Source organism: Sander lucioperca, chromosome 5, assembly GCF_008315115.2.
Source record: "Sander lucioperca isolate FBNREF2018 chromosome 5, SLUC_FBN_1.2, whole genome shotgun sequence".
NCBI classification, from domain to species: domain Eukaryota; kingdom Metazoa; phylum Chordata; class Actinopteri; order Perciformes; family Percidae; genus Sander; species Sander lucioperca.
In genome coordinates this window covers 17,557,484-17,581,738 of record NC_050177.1, presented here as the reverse complement: position 1 = coordinate 17,581,738, position 24,255 = coordinate 17,557,484, and the positions used below count along the sequence as shown (strand labels likewise).

At 42.3% G+C, this 24,255-nt stretch overlaps 1 protein-coding gene and 2 long non-coding RNA genes across 5 annotated transcripts in view; 2 read left to right on the top strand and 1 right to left on the bottom strand.

Annotated features, from left to right (window-relative positions):
• The window catches only part of rab3gap1 (RAB3 GTPase activating protein subunit 1), a 119,614-nt gene that overhangs the window by 44,295 nt on the left and 51,064 nt on the right, over positions 1-24,255 (top strand). For all 3 annotated transcript variants that reach the window (XM_031323994.2, XM_031323993.2, XM_031323992.2), the window contains 6 exons: positions 557-729; positions 1,373-1,480; positions 2,534-2,706; positions 3,109-3,163; positions 14,701-15,069; positions 16,673-16,810. In XM_031323994.2, the coding sequence (XP_031179854.1) occupies positions 557-729; positions 1,373-1,480; positions 2,534-2,706; positions 3,109-3,163; positions 14,701-15,069; positions 16,673-16,810 (1,016 nt within the window). The remainder of the gene's footprint in view (positions 1-556; positions 730-1,372; positions 1,481-2,533; positions 2,707-3,108; positions 3,164-14,700; positions 15,070-16,672; positions 16,811-24,255) is intronic.
• On the bottom strand, positions 367-18,679 carry LOC116067538. The gene is made up of 3 exons (XR_004109243.2): positions 18,669-18,679; positions 15,710-15,718; positions 367-440 (listed from the first exon to the last, which is right to left on the bottom strand). It is a non-coding gene; the product is annotated as an uncharacterized LOC116067538 (long non-coding RNA).
• Positions 17,339-22,446, top strand: LOC116067545. Its single transcript, XR_004109250.2, has 2 exons — positions 17,339-17,404; positions 22,120-22,446. It is a non-coding gene; the product is annotated as an uncharacterized LOC116067545 (long non-coding RNA).

Below are 24,255 nucleotides of genomic sequence, written 5' to 3'. Positions count from 1 at the left end.
AATCGTAGTCTAAAGCATGGAGTCTACTACCTCATCCACTGTGTGAAATGTTTACATAGAGCCTTGCTGATCTCCACAATTCAAAAAAGTAGAGATCCCACGAGATCTCGCCAGATTAAAACGTGATGAGATTTCTAGTAAAAAGTGTCTCGCGATGTCAGTACACAAGTGCAGAGCAGAAGCCTCGAAATTAGGATAGAAGATCCCCCGCCTGTTCTCCAAAGTTGACTCTGAGTTTACTTTTGCAGAGCGATAGCAGAAGAAAAAAGCTGCCTGTAGAACCCAGCGTTAGAACGTTAGAGAGTACCGCCGCTCTCTCTCTCTCCCTTTCTCTCTCTCTCTCTCTCTCTCTCTCTTGGCCGAGACACACGTCTCGATCTCTTGAACCCAATCTCGTGTATTGACTCGTCTCGTGAGCTGGGTGTCTCGTCCCACCCCTACTAAAAAGTGTTGTTCCTTCTGAGATACAATATACAAATACATACTTTATACAGTATTAAATATTAGATGGTAACTGCTTAGTGTGATTGTAACAGCTGCTGTTTTTTCCCTGCAGAAAATAGTGACATCAGCTCTGCTTTATCGAAGCTGACAGAGCCAGCAGCAACAGTGCCGATCTCCAAACTGTCTGTCTCCAATATGGTGCACAGTGCCCGAAAGCACATCCGACGCCACAGACGCATTGATGAATCTCCGCTCAACGCTGATGTACTCAGTTCCATCCTTCTGGTAATGGTTATTCATGCTGACTGTTTTATATGGATATTATCAAAGAAAACATTTGACAATTCATAGCCCCATTCAGCGTGGGCAGTAGTCACTGCCGTTACTGGTGCTGTGGTGGTGGAGACTTCTGCACGCAAAGGGGATAAAGAGTGAACCTGAGCCAAACTCCGCTCCATGTCTGATTCACTTCATGTTCACTCGACAACAGAGCTTTCACATGTATAGTGAATGACACTGATTAACATTACTTCCATCTGGCTCTAAATACATGACTTTAAAATGGTGTCTGACATAGCAGCCTTAAAAAAGGTGTGTGTGTGTGTGTGTGTGTGTGTGTGTGTGTGTGTGTGTGTGTGTGTGTGTGTGTGTGTGTGTGTGTGTGTGTGTGTGTGTGTGTGTGTGTGTGTGTGTGTGTGTGTGTGTGTGTGTGTGTGTGTGTGTGTGTGTCAGTTAATTTCCCCAGGGACAATATAGATGTCCTTCTCTATGCTAAATGCCAATTAAGCCAAAAGGCTGGGTTAGACCAATATTCAATATGTATGGCAGGCAATTGACTTGGCCAGTGATGCATTGTTTTTATGTAAATGGATAATTGAATTGCCTTTTGTGCGTTAAAGTGTTTGTGTTATTTTCTTGCATGTCTCAGTATCTCTTCCCAGATGCTGCTGTGGAAAAGTCATCAGAGAATAGCAAGAGTAAAGCTGCACAGTCAAACAACTGTGGGAAAGCCGAACAAAATAAAAACTCTTACGATGTATGTTTGCCCCTTCCCTACTTACACACTGTGACAATTTCAGTTTGCTAACCAGGTGACATCTAACCCGCAATTTCCACCAACTGCGGAACAGCTGCGGATCCACTCCGGAACGGCGGCGCAGTCAATAGGTTTCCATTAAAGTCAATGTGTGTATTTTCACTGACTGCGGACCGGCTGCGTTCCAGCTCCGGCGATCCGCAGCCCTCCGGAGCAGAAACGCAGAGCTTCTATTTTTGCCGGATGCCGGAGAGCTCCGCAGCAATTCAGCACAGGGCAGATTGTGGGGGACAGGAAGTCGAGCACAGAAACAAAATAAAACATCCGGTTAATTTTCAAAATAAAATACACCGTGCTCACGGCGGATCATATTTCAGCATGTCAGCACAGAGTTGTTTCCCCTCTATTCCTCTGGATGGAAACAAACTGTTGTTTGACCACATCCTGTTATATCGCGCAATCATACATGAATTTGCGAGATCTCGTGGGTCCTCGTGACTTCAGCTGTCAGTCAAGGCCGCAGACGTTCCGCAACAAATCTGGACCTGGTGGGTATTGAAGACGGCGGAGCAGTTTCGCAGTTGGTGGAAATTGCGGGTAAGGTTCACTAGTCAGTTTTTTTTAGAGTCAATGATGCATGTTTTAAAAGAAATTGTACATGTAACAAACACGTTCAAACACTGCAGAACCATTAAAAATAACTGCAACCATTGCAGAACCATTATAATCTTCAAACAATGGAAAATATAATTACACAAAAAAATTACAAGATATAATGCAAACCTTTGGAAAAGCGTTTCTCGGCACAATGGCTATTGTATACAGTGCACTATTTCAGTCATAATTCTGTTCTTAAAAAAAGCTGCCAGGATGCCACTGTGCATTCACTTAGTTGCATTATATGTGGTCAGTCAGTATGAGTTAAAAGTTTGTTTAGTAAGTATTTCCCTACATTTGATTCCTGTTCTAATTGTGTGTGTGTGTGTGTGTGTGTGTGTGTGTGTGTGTGTGTGTGTGTGTCATTCCCCATGCTTTATATCCCCCTGTGTCCAGAACCTTTTCCTCCAGCTGAAATCAGCACCCAGTGACAGTTTGACCTACCGGCTGGCACTGTGTGCGTGTCTGGTCAACTACAACCATGGCGGGCTGCGTGCTGTTGCCCACCTCTGGCAGGAGTTTGTCTTAGAGTTGCGCTATCGCTGGGAAAACCACTACCTCATCTATGGGTGGGTACGAAACACACTTGGCCTGCTCTTAGGCTTATTTGAAGGACTACAGGCATAGCATTTATATGCATATGGTTTAAGATCTGCATCTAAAAAAAAAAAGTAGTTTGTACTTTGTCCTATTGTCCAAGAAGAAATCTGTCATTTTTGTGATGTTAGCACATCTTGATCTTCTCGACTCGCATGTAGTTTATCACTACCTATTTCTAGTATTTCAATCACTGATAAAATACCAAAATCCAAGTGTAAATGTGTTTAAGAGGCAATGTTACTATTTTTGCAAGGCTGCACTAGTTGAACCAGTTCAAGAAGTAGTTAATGTAGTTGTTTAATCTATTAATACAGTACAGTCATGTTCACTCCTATCCACCTCATCTTCTCTGTATGTTTCCTAATCTTCAGACTAGCTGGTGGACCTCCTGATCTTCGCTGTTGTCTTTTGCATCAAAAGCTCCAGGTAGCCATTTATACAAAATGCATGCAGTGTGTTTGAGCCAAAAGGAAAAATCTAATTATTTAAAAATAGACAAGACAAGTAAATCAGTACCCATTGTTGGTCATTCCCAGTGGGAAAACGTGACACTAAGAGAAAAAAACAATCATAGTTAAGGCCAAGGTTTTACTTTTTCAATGACTGTCCGATATAATGAATTTATACAATAGTTATCCATGTTAATGCAACAATTACCATTGACAATATTTATTAGAGCCCGGGCACCAAGAGCGTCGGTGAAGGCCCTATTGAAACTTCTCCACTGCTCCATTTATTTTTTTTCCCCAATGAATCACATTTTTGAGGGGCTTAACATGCTTGAAAACTCACCAAAATTTGCACATGCATCAGGCCTGTTGTTGTAACTTAAGTGTACATTTTTCAATCTGCCCCAAATTTCTCATGATTCATTAGAGTCCAAGTTAGAGGACATCTACTTGCCAATATTGACTCATAGTCATAGCGCCACCTGCTAGCAACAGGAAGTACGTCTGAAATTCAAGATGCTTACTTTAACAAACTCCTCCTAGAGATTTCATCAGATCGACTTCAAAATTTGCCTGTGCCATCTCAAGATCTTAACGATGAAATGTTATTAAAAGCTTCAGTGTTTGTACTTAAACCACGCCCCTTTCATAACTAATGAACCGCTTGACATAAGCTGTGTTCGAAACCGGTCCCTTATTCACTCACTCACTATTCCCTATATAGTGTTTATTAAATAGTGAACTATATAGAGAACGACCAAACGAGATTTCAGATACTCACTGAAAACACATCGTTGTGGGACTTGCGTCAGGAGATGCACCCGTTGTTTGTGTGACAGAGGCAGACGCGACTAGCATCATGTAAACAAACCGAAACAAAATACTTCTAATACGTCCCTGAAACAAACTGAGCACCCAGGTACAAAGTAAAAGGTTGTATACATGTATATGTTGCTTGTTACATTTCCACTGTTTAGAAATGAAACTCCACTCCATTTTCAGTTTTTTCGCGGTGACTTCTGCTTCTTCTTTTCCTTCGGGAAAACACAGCCGCCTTGCATTGTGGTGTAAGGGAGTGAAATGTAGGGTACATCTTATGTACACTCAAATTAGCAGTGCATTGTGGGTATTTTATAGTGGAATGAAATTAACCGCGGAGAATTCGAACACCACTACAAAATGGCAAACACACTATATAGCGCACTATTTCCTTGATAGGGAACGGAATCGAACACATCGATAGACTCTTGTTTGAGGTATCATTGAACTCAGCAAAGAGTTCCTGTTTCTGGTGACGGTTTGCCCCACCCCCTAGTCTTTAGCCACACCCCCTTACATAACTAATGACCTGTTTGACATAGACTCTTGTGTGAGGTATCATTGCGCTCAGCAGAGAGTTCCTTTTTTATTGGAATTGGAATTTATTTATTGCCCCGCCCCTATGCGCCTTTCATAACTCATGATGTAGACACTTGTGTAAGGTATCATCTGCTTAACAGAGAGTTCATTTTTTTATTGACGGTTTGCCCCAATGCTCCATGCAACAACAAAAACATGGGGGAGGGTCTGGTCTAGCCACAGTTTTATAATGAACCGAAAATATTTTTACATCTCGTGTGTTCTGTGCTGATGCTTCATACGCGCACACTCACACACAGACATGCTAGGAGACATGGGTTGCAGTCAAATAGTCAAATTTGTTTAGAAAGGTTCCTAACTGAGTGAAATAACCCAGAAGTACTGTAGCTAAGTGGCTGCCATGGTAAGAGCCGTTCGAATTGTCTAAGTGATAAGGTAAGGTGCTTCAATGCTTCCTTTGTTACCTCCTTTAGCATAGGATACACTGGACCATCCATTACGAAAGGAAAGGAGATAACGCCTTCCCACAAGTCCTTGCGGCAGCAAAATTTAAAGCGACACATCATTTCGCCGTTCATAATCAGAAGGTGTGCAGTGTGAATTTCAGGTACCTGTATCGGTACCGGTACCGATAAAAATGTGAACGGTACCTAACCCTAATGTTGTCGGACTTGAGAAGCTCCAGTTGGTGGCAGCCGGGATCACTCGCTCGCCAGTTATGCTCACGCTGTCAGCTGGAAGTCTCTCAGTAGACTCATGGACAAGTTTATTTCCTCAATCATTTGTTTAAATAACAAAACACAATTATCCATTATAAGATAAACAGCAACCTGTGGTTATCTGCCTTTCGGAGTTAAAGGGGTGATAGAATGCAAAACCGATTTTACCTCATAGTTGAAAAACGACAGTTTGGTGGGTAAATAGGACATACATAGAACCTCAAAATTCCATTGAAACCCCTTTCCTCTGCAAATCTCACAATTTGAAACTGCTGCTGAAAACGGGCGAATCTCAACAGAGCTAAAAGTTGACGTCAACGCCTCAACTCCTAGTCTTTGTCACGCCCCAACATTTGCATAGGCTACACCACTGACCTGAGGTCAGCTTAGTTTTCTGAATCTAGCTAGGTCACGCAGATCTCCAGAGGTCCGCTATTTAATTACTTTTTTTATGCGAGAAATCAACTATGTAGAGGTACATAGTTACTCACTCGCTGTGAGCTAGATGGATCTCTGTCGCGACCGGAAGCCCACGGAGCCCCATACCAGCACAAAGTCACCGTTTCTGGGTTACTGGACTACCAAATGCCGAGGCCCTGACGAAGCTCCAGGGCCTGCTGCTAGCCGCGATCTTTACCCATAGGATTGAAGGGACACTAGCAGCTAATGAAACCCCTCATATTCACATAAATGCATTAAATTGAAATCGGACACAAGCGTTAGCTTTGTAAGACCTTAGGGTAGCTGTTATATAAGTGGCGTGACGAAATTCAAACTGTAAATATACTTTAGTTATGCCGGCAACAGGCCAGCTCGGCCGAGCCCCGGTTGTCCAGTAACCCAGAAACGGTGACTTTCTCCTGGGTATGGATTGCAGCGGGGCTGCCGCTGTCTCGTCAGACTGTGTGGACCTCCTGAAGTCCGACACGTCTTACCAAATTTGCAGTTAGCCATCAATTTTAGTAAAACGGCCCACATTTGAGCTTTATATAGTTGATTTATCGCATAAAGTCTCAGAAGTGAATTTAGTAACGAAACATTGCAGTGTCTGAAATATGAGACCTGCTGTCTCGTCTCCAGTGTATCTGTATGTGGTTCCTCAACCAATCAGCGCGCAGCTCATCTAAATATTCATGAGCATACCATATTTGGAAGAAAAGCTCTCATTCCAAATAGGGCCAAAACACAGGGATGCATAAGGGCCCATGAAATAGCAACCGGGAAATTTTCAGCCCAATCAATGTTACATACCCTATTAGGAGACCTTGTGAGTGTGAAATACCCTATATAAGCATTCTATCACCCCTTTAAAAAGCTCCAAAAGCGATTGCGATTTCTCCGAAAGAAAACTGAGCGGTCCCCATATTAAAATACCTAATACACTGTACATGGCCAGGAGACAGAGTCCAGTAGACAGGAGAGATGTAAACATATACAAATGGTCTCAGTTGTACTTGAGAAAGTGCCATTGTTATGATAAAACAGCGGCTCGTTATGATTAGTCAACAAAGTCACCAACCTGTTCGAAACCAGTCCTTCTCAAGCATATTGATATAATCGAACGTGGAGTTCAAAGACACTTTTCTATTCCTACCGCAGACTCCAAGACATTTATCATCTTTTTAATAGCGTCCAACTTGTCCTTGTATCCTGCTCGCACCACCGATGTCTCACCATCCTTCCCCCGGGAAGGTGTGTGCCATGTCAGACGCTTGATTTTCTCCTCATAGGTCTCCGCTGACTTGAAAACCTTGACTGGTAGTCCCTTTGCTACCATGTCCTTGGTCGCTTCCTAAGCCGAGCCGTACAGTCGGGTTTCGTCAGGAAAAAAGATTCCCAATCTGGCAGGGAATGGCGTCTGCAATCTTATTTCTTTTTCCCTCAGCACTTGTTTTGCCTCTGCATATTCCTTGTGATTTTTCAGCACCTCCGGGGCATAGTCATGGTCTATGTTCACTCTTCTCTCTTTGAACTCAAAACCACGTTTCTGCCAAGCTGTCTTCACGATGTCCTCTTGGTGCGGTGGTTGGCGAACTTGACAATTATCAACCTCTGCGGCGCGTCCTCTCAATATTCAGGTCAGCGGAGGGCAGGAGGCCTAGGTTTTCGTTCAGCAGCATTTCCACAAAGGATATCATAGATGTTGAATTTCCTTGCGCCCCTTCGCTGATACAGTGAATCCTAATGTTATCTGTCCTGGATCGACCTTCGTAGTCGGTTAGCCTTACTTCTAGGTGAGTCTGACGCTTCAGCATCTCCAGTAGTGCACCCTCCACTCCCCGTATTCTCCCCTCCGCCTCGGCTATTCGCTCCTGCCTTGTCGTTTCTACTGTTAGTTCTGTTTATTTCTTCCTTAATGTCCTTCAGCGTGTTACTATCCTCTCTGCGAAAATCCCTCAGTTCTTGTAGAATCACTTCCGAGTTTGCCATACTTTCGTTGTTGTCTAGCCTCTCCTTAGCCGACTGGCTAATGCTAATGCTAGCATTGCTGTCCTCCGCCTGAGGCTTCTCACTCTCAGAATCCTGTCTAACGTCAATACCTTGTTTCGGCTTTTTCTGCTGGATCCTAGGCGTGTTATATGACCCTACGACTAATTTATGTAACGTTAATGTTAACTGGCCATGTAACAGGGGCTTTAGAAAAAGGAATGGGGGAGCTGATTGACTAGCGTGCTGCCACCATGCCCACTCAACCGGAAGTCCCTCTGCATTGAATTTTGTCACCCTGCATTGATATCATGAAGCGGAGATTTTAGATGAAACACACTTGCATCTTTTAATTCAGAAAAGAAAATATTGGACTGTTTTTGTTTATTTTGATAGACTTGTTCCTTGTATATTTTTTAACTTGAACTTACAAAGTTAAACGAGCATAAGAACAAATGACTATACAAAAATGTGCAATATACATTTATTTTTTTATGATAATTTTTTTATTTTGATATTTTTGAACATAGAACATACAGAACAAACAACTACAATCAAAAAAGAACCAAAACCCTCTCCCACCCCCCAACCTCTGCGGTCTCGGAGAAAACAAAACAAACCAATATACAAGAAAACAAAACAAAACAAAAATCACACCTTGCCTAGTCGCTCTCCTCTAATTCTTGTGATGTTGAGGTCATTAGGACTGATACTTGTGCAGCTGCGTTTTTCCATAGGTCTATAGTCGATGACTTGGCTTTGTTAGTCCTTGCTGTAGAGAGCTCCAGCATAATTATGTCTAGGAAGTACGCCAACCACTGTTTTATACAAAGCGAGTGGGGGAGGGGGGGGCCAGCGTTGAGCTATCATTTTCTTGGTTGCGGTTGAGCCGGCTAGCCAAATTTTCTTCTGTCTCCCAAGCAGATGTAATTTAGAGTCTTCATTAAGTAACAAAACAATCGGGTCAGTAGGAATTCGACATCCTATCACATCAGATATTACTGATGTTGTTTTATTCCAAAACTCATGCATCTGTTCACACTCCCAAACCATGTGTAGGAAAGTTGCAGTTTTGTTCAGGTTGACAGAACATGCAATAGGGAGTAGGAATGACTTTAGAGACGTATCTCTTCTGAGGAGTCCAATATGTCCTATGGCATATGTTGAAGAGGATCTGCTGGTGATTTGGGTTCTTGGAACAGTGGGAAATGTTGTCCCAAACTGTCTCCCAATTAATTTCATTCCCCTCAGGGCTCAGCTCTCGCTCCCATTTCTTTACTATTGGGAGTTCTCCTACGGATACTTGCATCAGTTTAGCATAAATCTTGGACACTAATCCTCTCACAGGAGAATCAACAAGCCATTTAACGATTGGGTGTGTCTCAAGACTGTTCCCCCATGGCACTCCATAACATTTTAGGGCTGATCTTAAGTGAAGATAAAGGAAGAAGGATGTCCTAGGGACCTCAAAGCTAGCTCTCAGGTCTTCAAAACTTAACATAATAACATTATCATTGAATAGCTGGTCTAAAGTATAAATACCTCTGTCACTCCACTGGTTACAAGTAAAGGGTTTGTTACCAGACATTAGATGTGCATTGTGCCACATTGGGGTATTCAAATGCCACTTATTGGTGTATCGTAGGTGCTCCTCGACCTGTTTAAAGTTGGTCAGTGTGTTGGTGATAATAGGGCCATGGGCTAGCATACGCTTTTTTGGGCACACACTTGCAAAAGCAAGGTCTTGCAGTCTTAGACTTCCAGTGAGGTTTTGCTCTATTTCTTGCCATGGTACTGTAGATGAGGGGTCCATCCACACTCCGAGGGCCCGTAGGTGAAAGGCTCTGTGGTACACTTTAAGGTTGGGGAGGGCCAGGCCTCCCGTGTTTGTGGTACGTTGCAGGGTAGAGTATTTTAGCCTAGGTTGTTTATCATTCCAAATATACTGCCGAATTGCGGTATCAAGTTTCTTCCAGAAATTTATTGGTGGGGGTAAGGGGATCATTGTACTTAAGAAATTCACACAAGGAACCATGTTCATTTTAACAACAGCAATCCTGGACTGTAGCGATGTCGGCAGCGCAGACTGTTAGAATCGTTATATTATCAAGAATAGACAGAGACCACTGAAGATATATTAAAGTTCATTTTACTTGAGAACATAACAAGGAGGCATTTTCTGCACTACATAATAGTACAGACAATGACCTAATGAAAAGCTCTCTACAGCTGCTTTTTATAATAAATGTAATAAATCATGATACACAGTAGATGTCAATTGTTATCTTGTCAGAGTCGATGACGTCTCCCCTATCTGGTCTGGGAGGGCATGTATGCCCTCAGGAACACAATGTGCTTAGACAAGGACAAGCAATGGCTCCCATGTTATCTTGTTTAGAGTATTAAGTATAATATTATTCTATGCAAACAGTTTAATAATAACAAGAGGGAAAGTATGTAAATCAAAATTTCCCTAACACAGACCAATTGGCCAGATCTCTTTGAACACTACTTAGTATAGTTTCATAGTTGCCCTGGACAACTCGCTGTAGCGATGAGTGAATGGTGATGCCCAAATATGTAATTTTGCTTTGGGTTGGTATTGTATCACTAATAGCTGATGTCACCTGTCCGTTGTTCAACAGAAGAAGATTAGATGTATTCCAATTGATTTTATAGCCGGAGATTAAGCCAAATTCGTTAAAGATCTTAAGAATTTTTGGGACAGAGTCCTCAAGGTCAGAGATGTACAGCAAAATATCATCTGCAAATAACGATATTGAGTTGTTATTGCATTTAATCTGGACATTACATAATTTATTTTGCCTTATGACTTGGGCTAACGGTTCAAGAGAGATCGCAAATAGCATGGGAGATAGCGGGCATCCCTGTCGCGAGCCCCGTGCGATGGGGAATAGCTGTGAATGCAGGCCATTGGTTGAGACTATGGCCGTGGGACTCGCATATAAAGAACGTACCATGTCAATAAATTTGGCTCCCAAACCAAGCCTCTCCATTACTTGCCACAAGTAGTTCCACTCTAGGAAGTCAAAAGCCTTTTCCGCGTCCAATGATAAAACTGCTGCCGTTGTTGGAAGGTTTTTGGCTTCTTCTATTACATGGAATAATCTGCGTATATTGTCTGCAGCGTGACGCTTTGGTATAAACCCTGATTCGTCGGAGTGGACTAGCTTCTCAAAGCGTTCTAGTCGTAGTGCCAAGACTTTGGAGTAGAGCTTAATATCCGTCCCAATGACGCTGATGGGCCTGTAGTTTGAGCACTCCGTAGGACCTTTGCCCTTTTTGTGTATGACCGAAATTAGGGCAGTGTTGGTTGGTGTTGATGAAAGGTGCCCCTCTCTATGGCCAAGGTTGAAATTTGTAAAATGATAGGTCCTAATATGTCAAAGTATTGTAGAAGAAGTTCTGATGGAATTCCATTCAACCCCGGTGTTTTCCCTTTCTTAGCTGTTTTTAACGCTGATTTAAGTTCCTCTAACGTTGTAGGTTGACCCAGTTCTTCTGCCTCCTCTGGGTCAAGGAGAGGCAGGTTTAGATCTTTCAGGAACTTTTGGCACTGTGTTGGATCCGGATTGCAGAAGGATTCATACAACTTTGAATAAAAGGATTAGAAAGTGGCAGTGATATCTTTAGGATTCGTTGAGATACCTCTGCTTGTGCGGATGCTGTTGATAGCAGCTCTGGATTCGCTTTGTTTTAATTTCAGAGCAAGCAATTTGCTTGGTTTGTCATTTACCATTAAAATAGTAATTTTCCCTCACTCTGTGCATTATGAATTCAGCTCTCCTACTTAGCAAATCATTTAGCTCTGCTCGATTTGTGACTAAAAGAGTGTGTGTAGATTTAGAAAAACACGTCTTTAGAGACTGCTCTAATGATTAACAACGTTCTTCCAACTCTGCAATCCTTGCCTCTCTCTTTTTCTTCAAATTGACCACAAAGGAAGATGTGAAATCTCTAATAAATCCTTTAGTGGCTTGCCAAATGTACGCCGGGTCCGAAACTGAGTCAGTATTGGTTGATATAAACTCCGCCAGCTTGGCTCTAAACTCTGTATCAAAAGCTGTGTTTTGGAGAAGGGAATTGTTAAATTGCCGCCTTCTAGATCTTTCTCCTAACATATCACCATGGAATGTGGTTATCTGCGCATTGTGATCCGACAGAACTGCTGGTTCTATTGCTATCGTGTGGAACATTGCCTTAAGCCCACTGGAGCACAAAATATAATCAATGCGGGAGTGGGTGAGGTGATGTGTGTAAAAGGTGTAATCCTTGCTAGTAGGATTGTGCATCCTCCATATATCTGTAAGATGGTGGGATTCCACAACTGCTTTAAACATGTCCGATATGCGTTTTTGGGCTTTCGTGACCCCTGATCTATCCTGATTTAAATCTAGTACTGCATTCATGTCTCCCCCTATAATTAGTGAATATTCATTGGGAGAGAGCAATTCATTGGTTAGGCGTGGGAAGAAACTTTCATCATATGTAGCCAGTGCATATACCGAGACAAAGGCTATTTTCCTTATCGTGGTACATGTATAAGATATCCTGCCTGAAGAGTCTTTACTGCTTTTGTCTACGCTAAGTGCGGATTTCCGCGACAGCAACACGATGGAGCCCTTGGTTTTGGTGTTGTCACTAGATGAGGCAGCAACCTTAAAGTATTTATTTTGTAGACGATTTTTACATCTCTTTTACGTAAATGTGACTCTTGGTAAGTGCCACGTCTATGTTTTTCCTTCTTAAATAGTCCAGGAATTTAGCTCGTTTGATCGGCCCATTTAGCCCCCTGATATTGACTGAAAGGATTGAAAGCTCAGCCATCTTCAAAATTTACACGCATACGTGTCTTGAGTACCCTACTGGATTTTGCTGACAAATCTGTAGCAAAGGGTGAACTGTTAGCTCTGAGCAAGGTGTAGCAAAAACATAAAAAGTAAAATAAATCCCCTAACCCTCTGAGACCGCAGACCCCCTCCCTATTTACTAAGATGCTCCAGCTCAAAACTGCACCTCCTGTCTTAAGTCACAGGTTAATTGAAACAGGTCTAGTGAATTCTTATGTTAAACATGAACAATATTATAAACACCTTCAAACTATTTCTGGACCAAGCTATATGACAATAAGCAGACTATCAGCTGAACAGACCGTTACAGTTACGAAACTTACATAGCGTATCCTCAGGATTCATCATGTTCCCTTTTTTCCAGTCCGATTGAGTGTCCTCAAAAATATTGATTGTAGACTGAGTAGCCAGCATTCATCATTTCTTACAGTCTGGTTAGATGTCCCTTCAACGGTTGGTTCCAAAACTTACACACAGCGTCCTCCAGTCAAACTCGGTACAGTGGCCCAAATACCGTTAGTCCACAGGACCTTATTCCTCCAGTCGCGGCCCCGGCATCGAATGCAAAGTCCCACCACCGCCCTCCGGTTCCATGCTGCGCGGGGCGGTCCATGCATGTAGTGCGTCCTCCTCTTCTAATTGCAGCCAGAAAACACCCAGCTCCGCGGCTGCAGCGAGGGCGAGCTCTCTCCTCCCACGGGTCGCTCCCAGGGCAGCGCGGCAGATGAACGAGTCCAAGTTGCGTTCAGCGTGCAGCTCGTGTTGTATCCCTTCAGGCATCCGAAGCCGCTGGATTGTGAATGTGATGCAGTCAGATTGGTCCAGCTCACATACCATGATTTCCTGCATCTCAGGTTCTGCCTCAATGTGTTGCTGCGAGGCATTAATTTCGGCCAGCAGTCCCTTCACTGCGCTGTAGATCACTGATTTAAGCACACTTAGCTGCTTCTCCAAGACCCGGTCGATTAATTCCTCCATATTAGAGAACGTGTTCACATTAGCCACCAGTCCATTAGCCACAGACATGCTAGCAAATTTCTCCAAACGAGTAGACAGCCCAGGCGACAACGAGACCCGCTTTTTCGTGCCTGCCGGCGTTTCACCGAGTCACCGTGACAACAGACAAAACGATTTGGCGTAGAAGAAAAAGTAATAGACCTGGTTATTTAATGAAATACGGAGGCGAGTGTAGGAGCTCAGTCTCTTGCAACCATAGCGGGTGCTGGTCACGTGCTTCTTATCGCAATACTTTTTAAAATAACCTAATATTTAAAAAACAATTGTCAGTATTCTGGACCCACAGCCCTCTGCTCTGAAGCCTGGCATCATTACACAGCTAGCATATGGTAATACCTTCCAGGAATTCACCTAGAACTCCCAAACAGCTACTATGTTAAGTTTGTTTAGAACCAGGCTTTATAGAACCGGGCAGTTAACTTAACTGAAGTTATGCAAAGGTTTTCTGGCTAGAACAAGCGCTAATGTCAGCTAGCATTAGCTATAGGCTCTGTGTGAAAAACAACCGCTTGTACCTCTTTCGCACTAATGACCAGGGTTCAACCCTTCTTTTGTCATTTTAAACCAAGCCAGTCAACACGGGTTGATCCCCTGACAATACCTTACATGCTGAAAATGGGTGAACGTCAAACGTCATATTTAGTGGACAGCTGACAGTGTTTTGTACTTAAATTCCACATTGTGCAGTATATATTATTACATCCCAATAATAAACACAGTTACGTATCTTTGACCCTAACCCTGCATCCCCCAGTACCTGCGGTACTGTAGAAAAACAAGTACCAGCACGTTTTTGGCATCAATTTGGTACTGATTCTCGTGACATCTCTAGATAATGTGTAGAAAATTAAATAATTAATGAGGGGCCAACTGTGCAAACTGTGTGTACAATGACATTCTGTGCCAAATGACAAAAACTGGAAACTTTTCAACTCATAGTTTTTTGTTTTAGCAGTGGCATCACTCCCACTCGTTCTTATTGTAATTGTTGTGTCCTGTCTAAATATAGCTGTAAGTAACATTAAAGTCTGAAGACAACAACAAGCCATCATTTTAACAGAGAAATGAGGACAGCAATGTTAGGTATTTCATGTCTGAATAGGGCGTATTTTCCTGCACAGATGCTGAACTGCTGCATCGAGAGGAAATGCGCCAGAGATGAAGCTCGCAAGGTGCTGGAGGGAAGCAAAGAGAGAGAGCGTAAGGTGTCTGGTGGCTGCCAGAATGGCCGCCCTGTACCACAGTCTGCAGCGTCACCAATAACGGCATCCACGTCAACAAGAGAGGTGTCTCCGGGGAAATCCTGGGACTCATGGAGCGACAGTGAGGATGAGTTCTTTGAGTGCCTGAGTGACCAGGGGGAGATAGAGACTCCGCATCCTGAGGTAGAAAAGCATGGCAGTAAAAGTAAAGCAGAGGGTAGGCTGCATCCGTATAACAACATGACTCTACTCAACTCTACAGAGCCTCTCTATGTTCCTGTCACACAGGTAAGGATCTCTCTGGGTCTGTCTCTTTTACTCACTCACTTACACACATATTCATGAGTTATTTATGAATACACATACATACAGTAGCACTAATTATTTCAGTCTTGTCATGTTACTGTTCTTTATTCCAAATATATATATGTATTGATCAGTTGTGTAGAGAGGACAGCGAGGTCATGATGTTTTATCGGTTGTTGCAGTAATTTTAAGCTGAGAAAGTGTCTGTCAGTCGGGGAGGGAGGACTGCGAGGTAGTGGTGTTTTTAGCGACTGTTGCCGTAATTTTAAACTGAGAAAGTTTGTTTTCCAGTTGTGTAGAGAGGATGACGAGGTCATGATGTTTTAGTGGTTGTTGTTTAAGCCGAGATGGGGTGGTTGTCAGTCGGGTACAGAGCGCCGCCTGAGCAGAGGCTTTCATGACTGTCCACGAAGCCAGCATCTAGCCTAACTTTACTTCGCTGTGTTGTGGAGTAATGTCTGGCTATGTAAGACTAGTGTCTAGCAACATTGATGCTGTGTTCACAACCTGGCAACCTCCGTGAACTTCGAGTCTGGGGAGGAGGGGCCTGAGGAGACAACTCTCTCCAGTATTTTAAATTTGGACTACAGTAACTATTTTAAACGCTAGCTGTCAGTAATACATATTTGACCTTTAATTTATGATAATCTAATTCATACATCTGCTCTCCCTAGTTTTTTGTTTAAGCTAAATGTTTACTGTTCATTTTATTTGTGTTTATAGGAGTACATATATTTAGCCTGTCTTTCTTTTCATAGCAAATTTCCTTTAGTAGAATTTTTTATTTTTTTTATTTTTCATGTATTAATTTTTTTCCTGATTTTCAATAAATGTTCCCTTTTTTATTTTATTCTTTTCTACATATATTTTTTTATTTGTCTAAAATCAGAAAATTATGCATATTTGTTTGTTTGCTGTATTATGTACACTAACTGTGCTCCCAAAACATCCCTGAGAAGCATCGTTATTGCCCAACACCTAGCGGTGTACGCTATGTAATAAATTTGTGCTAAGTCTGTAACTCTGGAAGGTACCCACTTGATTTGCTTATTCCAGACTGCTTGACCTTCCAGACTGCTTGACCCTCATTAGCCTCAGTTGAACTTAAGAAAGCATTTTTACACAGAACGAGGATTGTGGATTTTGTCACTTAAATTGCTTTAGTGAGGGATCTCTTTGCAACCACTGTGGAAAAGAGGAACAATTACAGCAACTAATACTGTCAACTAACCTCTATCAAAGTTCAAATGGACATGTCAGTATTGTTTCAAGACTTAAAAAATGTGAACCTGTTCTTGAGAAAATCTCCAAACGAAAGACATACATTAGTAAAATAATAAATATTTGCATACTGTGTCAAGTGCTACTCAGAACTTTAAAAATAATTCATCTTTGAACATATATGTATTTAAGTAAATTTATTCAGGCATGTGAGGCATAGAAACTTTTCATGAGGCCACATTTAGAAAAGGTATTGGGGTTTCGTGCTCAAACCACAAATGAAGAAAAACTCTTGTGCAAATGAGGCATTGCTTTTTGTGAATTGAAATACATTGATGCTCCTGTGTGTATGTTTGATTTTTAGGAACCTGCTCCCATGACAGAGGATCTGTTAGAGGAGCAGTCTGAAGTACTGGCCAAACTAGGCACATCAGCTGAAGGTACCCACCTCCGTGCCCGGATGCAGAGTGCCTGTCTTCTCTCTGACATGGAGTCCTTTAAGGTGAACCAGGCTGACATACACATATTTAATCCATACTTATCTATACATTTACAAGTCTATACTTGTTTACATCAATTTGGAGCTTTAATCCTTGGCTCCTCCTATCCTCAAGTTCTAGTGTCCTTAAGCAAGACAAAGAACACAAAATTGCTCCTGCTTTGTGTTTATGGGAATGGACAAATCTATGCCACTTTGAAGTGTCTGCTAAATTAATGTAATGTAAATGTGTTGTAATAACGTTGTCCTTACAACAATTTAGAAAAAACTAAAAAGGGTCTCTCAAATGTTGTCAGTATGTAATCTCTGGGCCAGATTTACTGCAGCTTTTGTGTTTTTCAGGAGCAGATGTGACACATTCTGCCCCAAACATATCAAACAGTCGCAGCAAGTCAGTCACAGTTTGCGTGTCATTAGTGTATATATGTTTTTGCTCCTCATTGCATATGCATTTAAGGGAGGATCGAGCAGATATAGGAGGAGACATCTCATACTTAGTCTTAGCGGATATCTCATAGAACCGTTGTCTTAAACACAGAAGCATGACTACAATGACTCAACAAATGGAAAAACGCTTCATCATGAAATCGTATTGTTGTTTGGATGTTGCAGAGGCATGAGATAAATAAACAGCAGAATACTGCAGACCCGAACAGTATCTGCAGATTTTCAGCGGTGATGATCTACAATGAAAATTTAAGCAAATGTTTTTTTTTTTGCTAAGGGTGATTATGTGTTAACATTGTGAGTTTTACTTTTATCTGTGTTATTTATTTAAAATGTGTGTAGAGGTATGTGTGGTTATTTTGTAGCATCCCGGTGTCATTTGCACATGATTTAATCAAGACAAACACAGTGGATGACCGTGCATCTATTCTCAAAGTCCGGTAAAATCCAAGACCTAATTTCATCAAAATATCTATAACTCTGGGAGAAGCACGTGACCGGCGGCCACTATGCTTGCGAGAAACTGAGCTCCTACACTCGCCTCCGTATTTCATTAAATAACCAGGTCTGTTACTTTTTCTTCGATGCCAAATTGTTTTGTCTGTTGTCACTGTGACTCGGTGAAACGCCTGCAAGCACGAAAGAGCGAGTCTCGTTGTCGTCTGGGCTGTCTAATCGTTTGGAGAAATTCGCTAGCATGTCTACGGCTAATGGAGTGGTGGCTAATGTGAACACGTTCTCTAACATGGAGGAATTAATCGACCGGGTCTTGGAGAAGCAGTTAAGTGTGCTTAAATCGGTGATCTACAGCACAGTGAAGGAAGTGCTGGCTGGAATGAATGCCTCGCAGCAACACATCGGGGCAGAACCTGAGAAGCAGGAAAGCATGGTATGTGAGCCGGACCAGTCTGACTGCGTCACACTCAAGATCCAGCGGCTTCGGCTGCCTGAAGAGATACAACACGAGCTGGCACTGCACACTGAACTCAACTCGGACTCGTTCATCTGCCGCGCTGCCCTGGGAACGACCCGCGGGGGGAGAGAGTTCGCCTTCACCGCAGCTGTGGAGCCCGGTGTTTTCTTGCTGGAATTACAAGAGGAGGAAGATGCGCAGACCCTCCCGCGCCGCAAGGAACCGGAGAGCGACCGTGGGACTGCCTAGAGATTGGCATGGTTTTATGTCGGTTAGCCTAATAGGTGGTTTGATTTGCATTGAGCGATGATTTTATGGAAAGTACCCCATGCCAATCTCTAGGTATGGTGAAGGGTATGTGATGATGTGGGGCTATTTTAATTCCAAAGGCTAAGAGAACTTTATCAGGATGCATAGTATCCTGGATCCATGAAATAACTGGCCTTTAAAAATAAAAATCTGTCTGCCTCTATGGGAATTTAACATAGCAGGGCTCCAGACTAACTTTTTTCACTAGGAGCACACTGGCCCCCAACTGAAAATTTTAGGGGCGCAACCAGAAAATTTAGGGGCACACACCGTAAATCAACATGCTAACCAAATATTCACATTTCTACTAATTTCCGCTGCATTACTAATAAATACTTTGATAATAGATGCAGAAATTACAATGTGCTGTTTCAAGGTTTCAATAGTCAAATCATTTTATCAAAAATACCCATAGATTAAGGACTCAAAAATAAATGGCACTGGGCGTGGATAGAAGAAGTAGGTAGAGACGGCGAGCCTTTTGGCAGTTGGTGCCAGAAACTGAGAGAGCCTGGTGCTTGTTTCTGCATGTTTTGCTCGAGGAAGCTACTATATGCCAGCAGCGGTAAGAAAGTGCTTGCTCGTCATGCGTTAGACCCCGGTCATAGAGCTGCCGACTGTGCACTCAAACTTACCATGACGTTGCTGGGAGCAACTGTTACAGCTGACACACCGTTGTCTATGACTGACCGTGTCTACGACTTAAAAATACGTTTGTGCACATTTATTGCGGAACATGACTTGTCATTCACTATTTTGCAGCCACTGGTCACGCTGTGTAGAAAACTAGCAGAAGACAAAAAAGCATTAACTAGCCTGTTGGTTTCAGGCCAGCTACAGCCTCCTCTGGACCAGCTCCTCCCCCTTTGGTCCAAATGTCTTAAAAAGGAAGAGTTTGCAGGACTTTGCTTACAACCTGGAAAAAATAAGTGATAATGGCCTTGACTTCACTTCTAATCTTCAGTTTACCAGTTCAGTTCTTTAGCACTTTAAGTACTTGCTATTTAAGCACTTTAACCACTTGTTATTGTTCAGAAGAAAACACTTTAGTTGACATAGTACTTTAAAATAAATGGTGCAAAGCATAATCACTGAAGAGAAGTGAATCTGTCCATCTCAGTCTCAGTTTACCAGTTGTTTAAGCACTTTAAGGTCTTGTTACTGTATTTTTGTTATCGTCAATATTTGTTTATTTATTTTATTTTATTTTTTTAAATACATTATTTACGTATTTCAGTTACAATTTTAACATACAGCCATAATACTTGAAAATAAATGGTGACATTGAAGATAAGTCCGTCTGTGCAGTTTAACTCCCACCCCACCCCCCAAAAAAAGTTCAGGCTCAGGATTTTTTTTCACTTTAACCCCTGTAAACAGGACAAATAGTGTTTACAGTGATGCTGTTTTCGATGCCTCTGTCTGGCGGAGCACATCGTTTTAATATGGTCATCATATACAGTATCGTAGTGTTTTATACAGTGTTTATTTGTATGGCTTTAGATTGTTTTATTTTTGTTTTAAATGTTTGTTTTATTGTCTAAAGCATGTTTTAACCATTGTTAAAGGTACAATAGAAAGTTTTACTAATTACATGCTCCTTGCGCAGAACTATTTGTCATTTACAATTAGGTTAATTCCGACACCTTTATAGCCTGGTTGACACCAGACCCTTCTCAGTTGTAACTGAGAGTGGGTCTGGGCAAGGTTCATTCGCAGCCCATTTCCAAAGGGGCATCACCAACGGACGCCGCTCAAACGCCTCTGGGCACGTTGGATAGTCCTTCAACCAATCAGACCAACGATCTGGGTGACGTAGCAGCTACAGCGGCATCAACGGGTTGCTGCGCTTCGGTAGCGGTAGCCGTCATGTTGAATGTAAACAAAAAGCTGCTCGCCGTCGCTGCGCTATCGTCATCGTGGTGTAAAGCCCGCGTCAACGGTTGTGATTGGTGCCTCGATTTGGAAAAATTGGAAAGATGCTTGAATGGGCTCTTGGCCAGACTGACTTGCAGAGAAAATCTCAAATTTGCCAGAAGTTCGTCAGGGTTTTCCCAGGCTAACACCTTTAGCTTTTTAGATACAATCAAATTGCAGGGCCAAATGGTCGCATTTTGCAACCAAAATTTGAGAGTGTGCAACTGAATTTTACATCCAGTCGCACATGTGCGACCAGTAAATTTGGATTCTGTGGCAGACCAATGAGTGTGAGAAGGATAGGGAATGGCTAATGTGTGGAGGGGGAGGGTCCTAGAGATAATCGAGCGCGTGTAAACGTCTGTGGGAAGGAGACAGATATCACAACCTGCTACGTGCGTCTGAACAATGAGCAAGCAAACTATTGACTTGTTCTTCCGACCTGCGGCTAGTGTGCTAGTGCAGAGTCTATAGTGTCACAGTCGGATGATGATTCAGAGTCAGAGGTTTGTGTGGCGAAAAAGGCCCGAACCCACCATTTTCGGGAAGACGAGAATGCGAGAATTCAGCTGGTTGAGGTACTGTAAGGAGATGAACTCCATGAACTGCGAATGTTGCAGTCGCTACCCCAGAACTGCGGGGAACACAAAGTTTGCCGACAGTACAGGCACTTCGCAGTTTAAACACAATACACTAGTTAAACACAATCTTAGCCACAAGCATAGAGTATGCCGTGACATGTTAATAAATGAAAAAGCAACGCCACTGCCAATTGCGGCGTCACACTCATCGTCCACACATGCTATTGCACAGTGCTCTTTTTACCATGTTTCTGTGAAAATCATGATGTTGCCATCCATAATACATTTATGAGTGGTGATCCGCAGCCAAAGATCATCCATTTGTTTACTAAAGACATTGAGACGTACATTGGCGAAGAAAATGCTGCGTAGTAATAGCTGATAAGGAGTTAGCCTTAGCCTAGGTGAGAGAGGTAGAATTGTGACAGCAGAGAGCAGAGACCGCTTCTATGAAAAAAAATACACATAGGATGCTAAATATATAACTATTTACCTCGTAAAAACAATTAGTGCTTTTGTGAGTGTTGTGAGCTCCTCTCTCTCTGGCTCCCTCATTACTCAATATTTCCCACACTGGGTGTTAGATACTTAGTTAGCCTAGATACTCCCCGTTCCATGGAAGTTTAAACACCTTAGATATGATTATTTCAGTGTAAACAAAAAAAGAGACAGAGAGGAGAGAGGGAGAGCCTGTATGAGGCAATAATACAGTACACTGACAATAATAATACTTTGTATACATTTCTGAATGTGCATTTGTTAAGCACCATTCAATTAAAATGTGACTGTGAACTAAAATAAAACACCACATTGTAGTTTCTGTATTTATTACCAAAGCATTTATCAGTAAAAGTGAAAAATTGCGTTGCAGGTCGATTTAAGTTGTGCGCCCCTAAATTTTATGCCTGTGCCCCTAACATTATTTTAGTTAGGGGCTACAATGCTCCTAGTAAAAAAAAGTTAGTCTGGAGCCCTGAATTGATAGGTATAAAAAGGCATGCCATGCGTAATGACGCACAATGGCTATGTGGCAAATGGAGACCGACAGCAAGACGACTTGCTGGCAAACGAGGACGAGTGGCCTCAGAGCCATTTCTGACTGCCTTGAGCTGTCCTGTTGGATCTCTGTGCTGTTTTGGGCCCAGCTTTACAAAGGAGCACTCTGAGAAACCACGCCGTGCCGGTGTCGTACCGACACCTGTCCCACCCAAGAGGGGTCAGCTCCGGCGTCCCGTGGCAGAAACACTTTCTCTGTGTAGCGCTAGATGTTTGCATCAACTTTAATATCGGACCATTTCTTTTTAATTTGGGCCATGGTCTGACCTCTGAGGCTGTGGCATTAACTGTGTCTGCAACATGTACAGTATGTCACTCTACAGCTTTTGTGGCTATAGTAATGCCCACACTGTGCCCTCCAAACATATTTTCCTCTTTTACACCCCTCTAACAAGAACTGCAACTTATCTACAATCCCAATCAGAAAAATGAAATGGAAAAAAAATCCCTCTAAAATACCACATTAAAACACCAAGACGTGGGCGCCTGGGTGGATCACCTAGTGGAGCACGCACCCATGAGTAGAGGTTTACTCCTCGACGCAGCGGCCGCGGGTTCGGCTCCGACTTGCGGGTCTTTGCTGCATGTCATTCCCCCTCTCTCTCCCCTTTCAGGTCTTCAGCTGTCCTATAAAAAATAAAGGCTTAAAATCCCAAAAAAATTATCTTTAAAACACCAAGACGTTGAGGAAGACCATAGAAAACCGCATACTGTGATTTGGTATAAAAACTTGACATTTGGAGATTTCTGCAAAAACTGCATTTTTTGACGATTAGATAGGGAGCACTTCTCTTCTGGAAACTACTCAGAAACCCCCTTATTATCAATATACCTAGAAAGCCATTCGTCCCCTGAATGCTCCAGGGCTCTAGTTTGTGGTTGTAAAGATTCATGAGGCTGTGATTATCCTAAAGATCACAGTAGGTTGTTTTATACAGTGATACCATTTTTAAAAAATTGTTTGACTACAGTTAAATGGCTACTATGAGCACTAACAGCAACCCATTTTAGAATAGGCGAAAAATAACAAATTAATACGGCATATCTTTACTCTATTTTTAAAACCTAATACAGCCTCTGAAAGACAAAAAGTTGTCCAGGCCTGGTGGATATCTGTTATCGCTTTCAGAGAACAGAGGTAGGATAGACTCTATCTGATTTGCTTTCATTTACTTCTTGGTTTGAGACAGTGGCAGGCATTAGTGTCAATGAGTGAATAACCGGAAGAGATCAAAACTCCAGCGAAACTTGTAATATAAAGAACCACTTTATTGTCAGACCAAGATGTTTCGGCTTGTGGCTTTGAGTGAATAACCAGAATCTGAAGTCCTGATGACATGTTGCTGTTATGTATGTTACATTGATATGTTGACAGACATGAAATGAAGCAGAGGTATCCTGTGCGTTTTTGTTGGGAGAGTTTGAGCATCGGACACTAAGTGTGACAATACAATAAGCAGAACAGTTATTATGTCAACATTGCTTGGATATCTAAATTCCTTGGGACTGTTCTATCTAACACTCTTCCATGCCAGAAGTTGATCTGTTGATTCAAGACCAGTTAATCCAGCACGGGATGCTTAATGGATACAAAGTCAGAAATGTATCCAAGCTATCAAAATATTTGACCCTATGGTCATATATCTATACCCAAATACTATTGTACGCAGATAATATTCTTTTTTCATTTCATTCAATAAGCAGTGAAATCCTGGACTCTATTGCCCCTCTTTGATCTAAATCCATCAAACCTAAAGTGGGCTTAATGACACCACCAGGGCCCTCAGGCAAAGTTGCAGACAAGCAGAACGAAGGTGGAATAAGGATAATTTACAAGTGTCGCTGGATTCATTAAGGGACAGTCTGGCAAAATACCAGAAGGCTGTGAAGGTGCGGAAGTCGCACTATCTATCTTCTGTCATATCTAACAGTTGCCATCAACCTAGAGTGTTATTTAACACAATAAACTCTGTTGTGAAATTGAGCACTTTCTCTTATTGTTATTTTATTGATAAAGTGGCATCTGTCAGGCAAAACACCAGTGTTAATTTTAGTGTGTTTGAGTACTGTAACAGTGTCTTTACAGGTCTCCCTAAAAAAAAATCAATCAGACAGCTGCAGCTGATTCAGAACGCTGCTGCTCGAGTCCTCACTAAGACCAAGAAAGTGGATCACATCACTCCAGTTCTGAAGTCTTTGCACTGGCTTCCTATCCGTCAAATAAT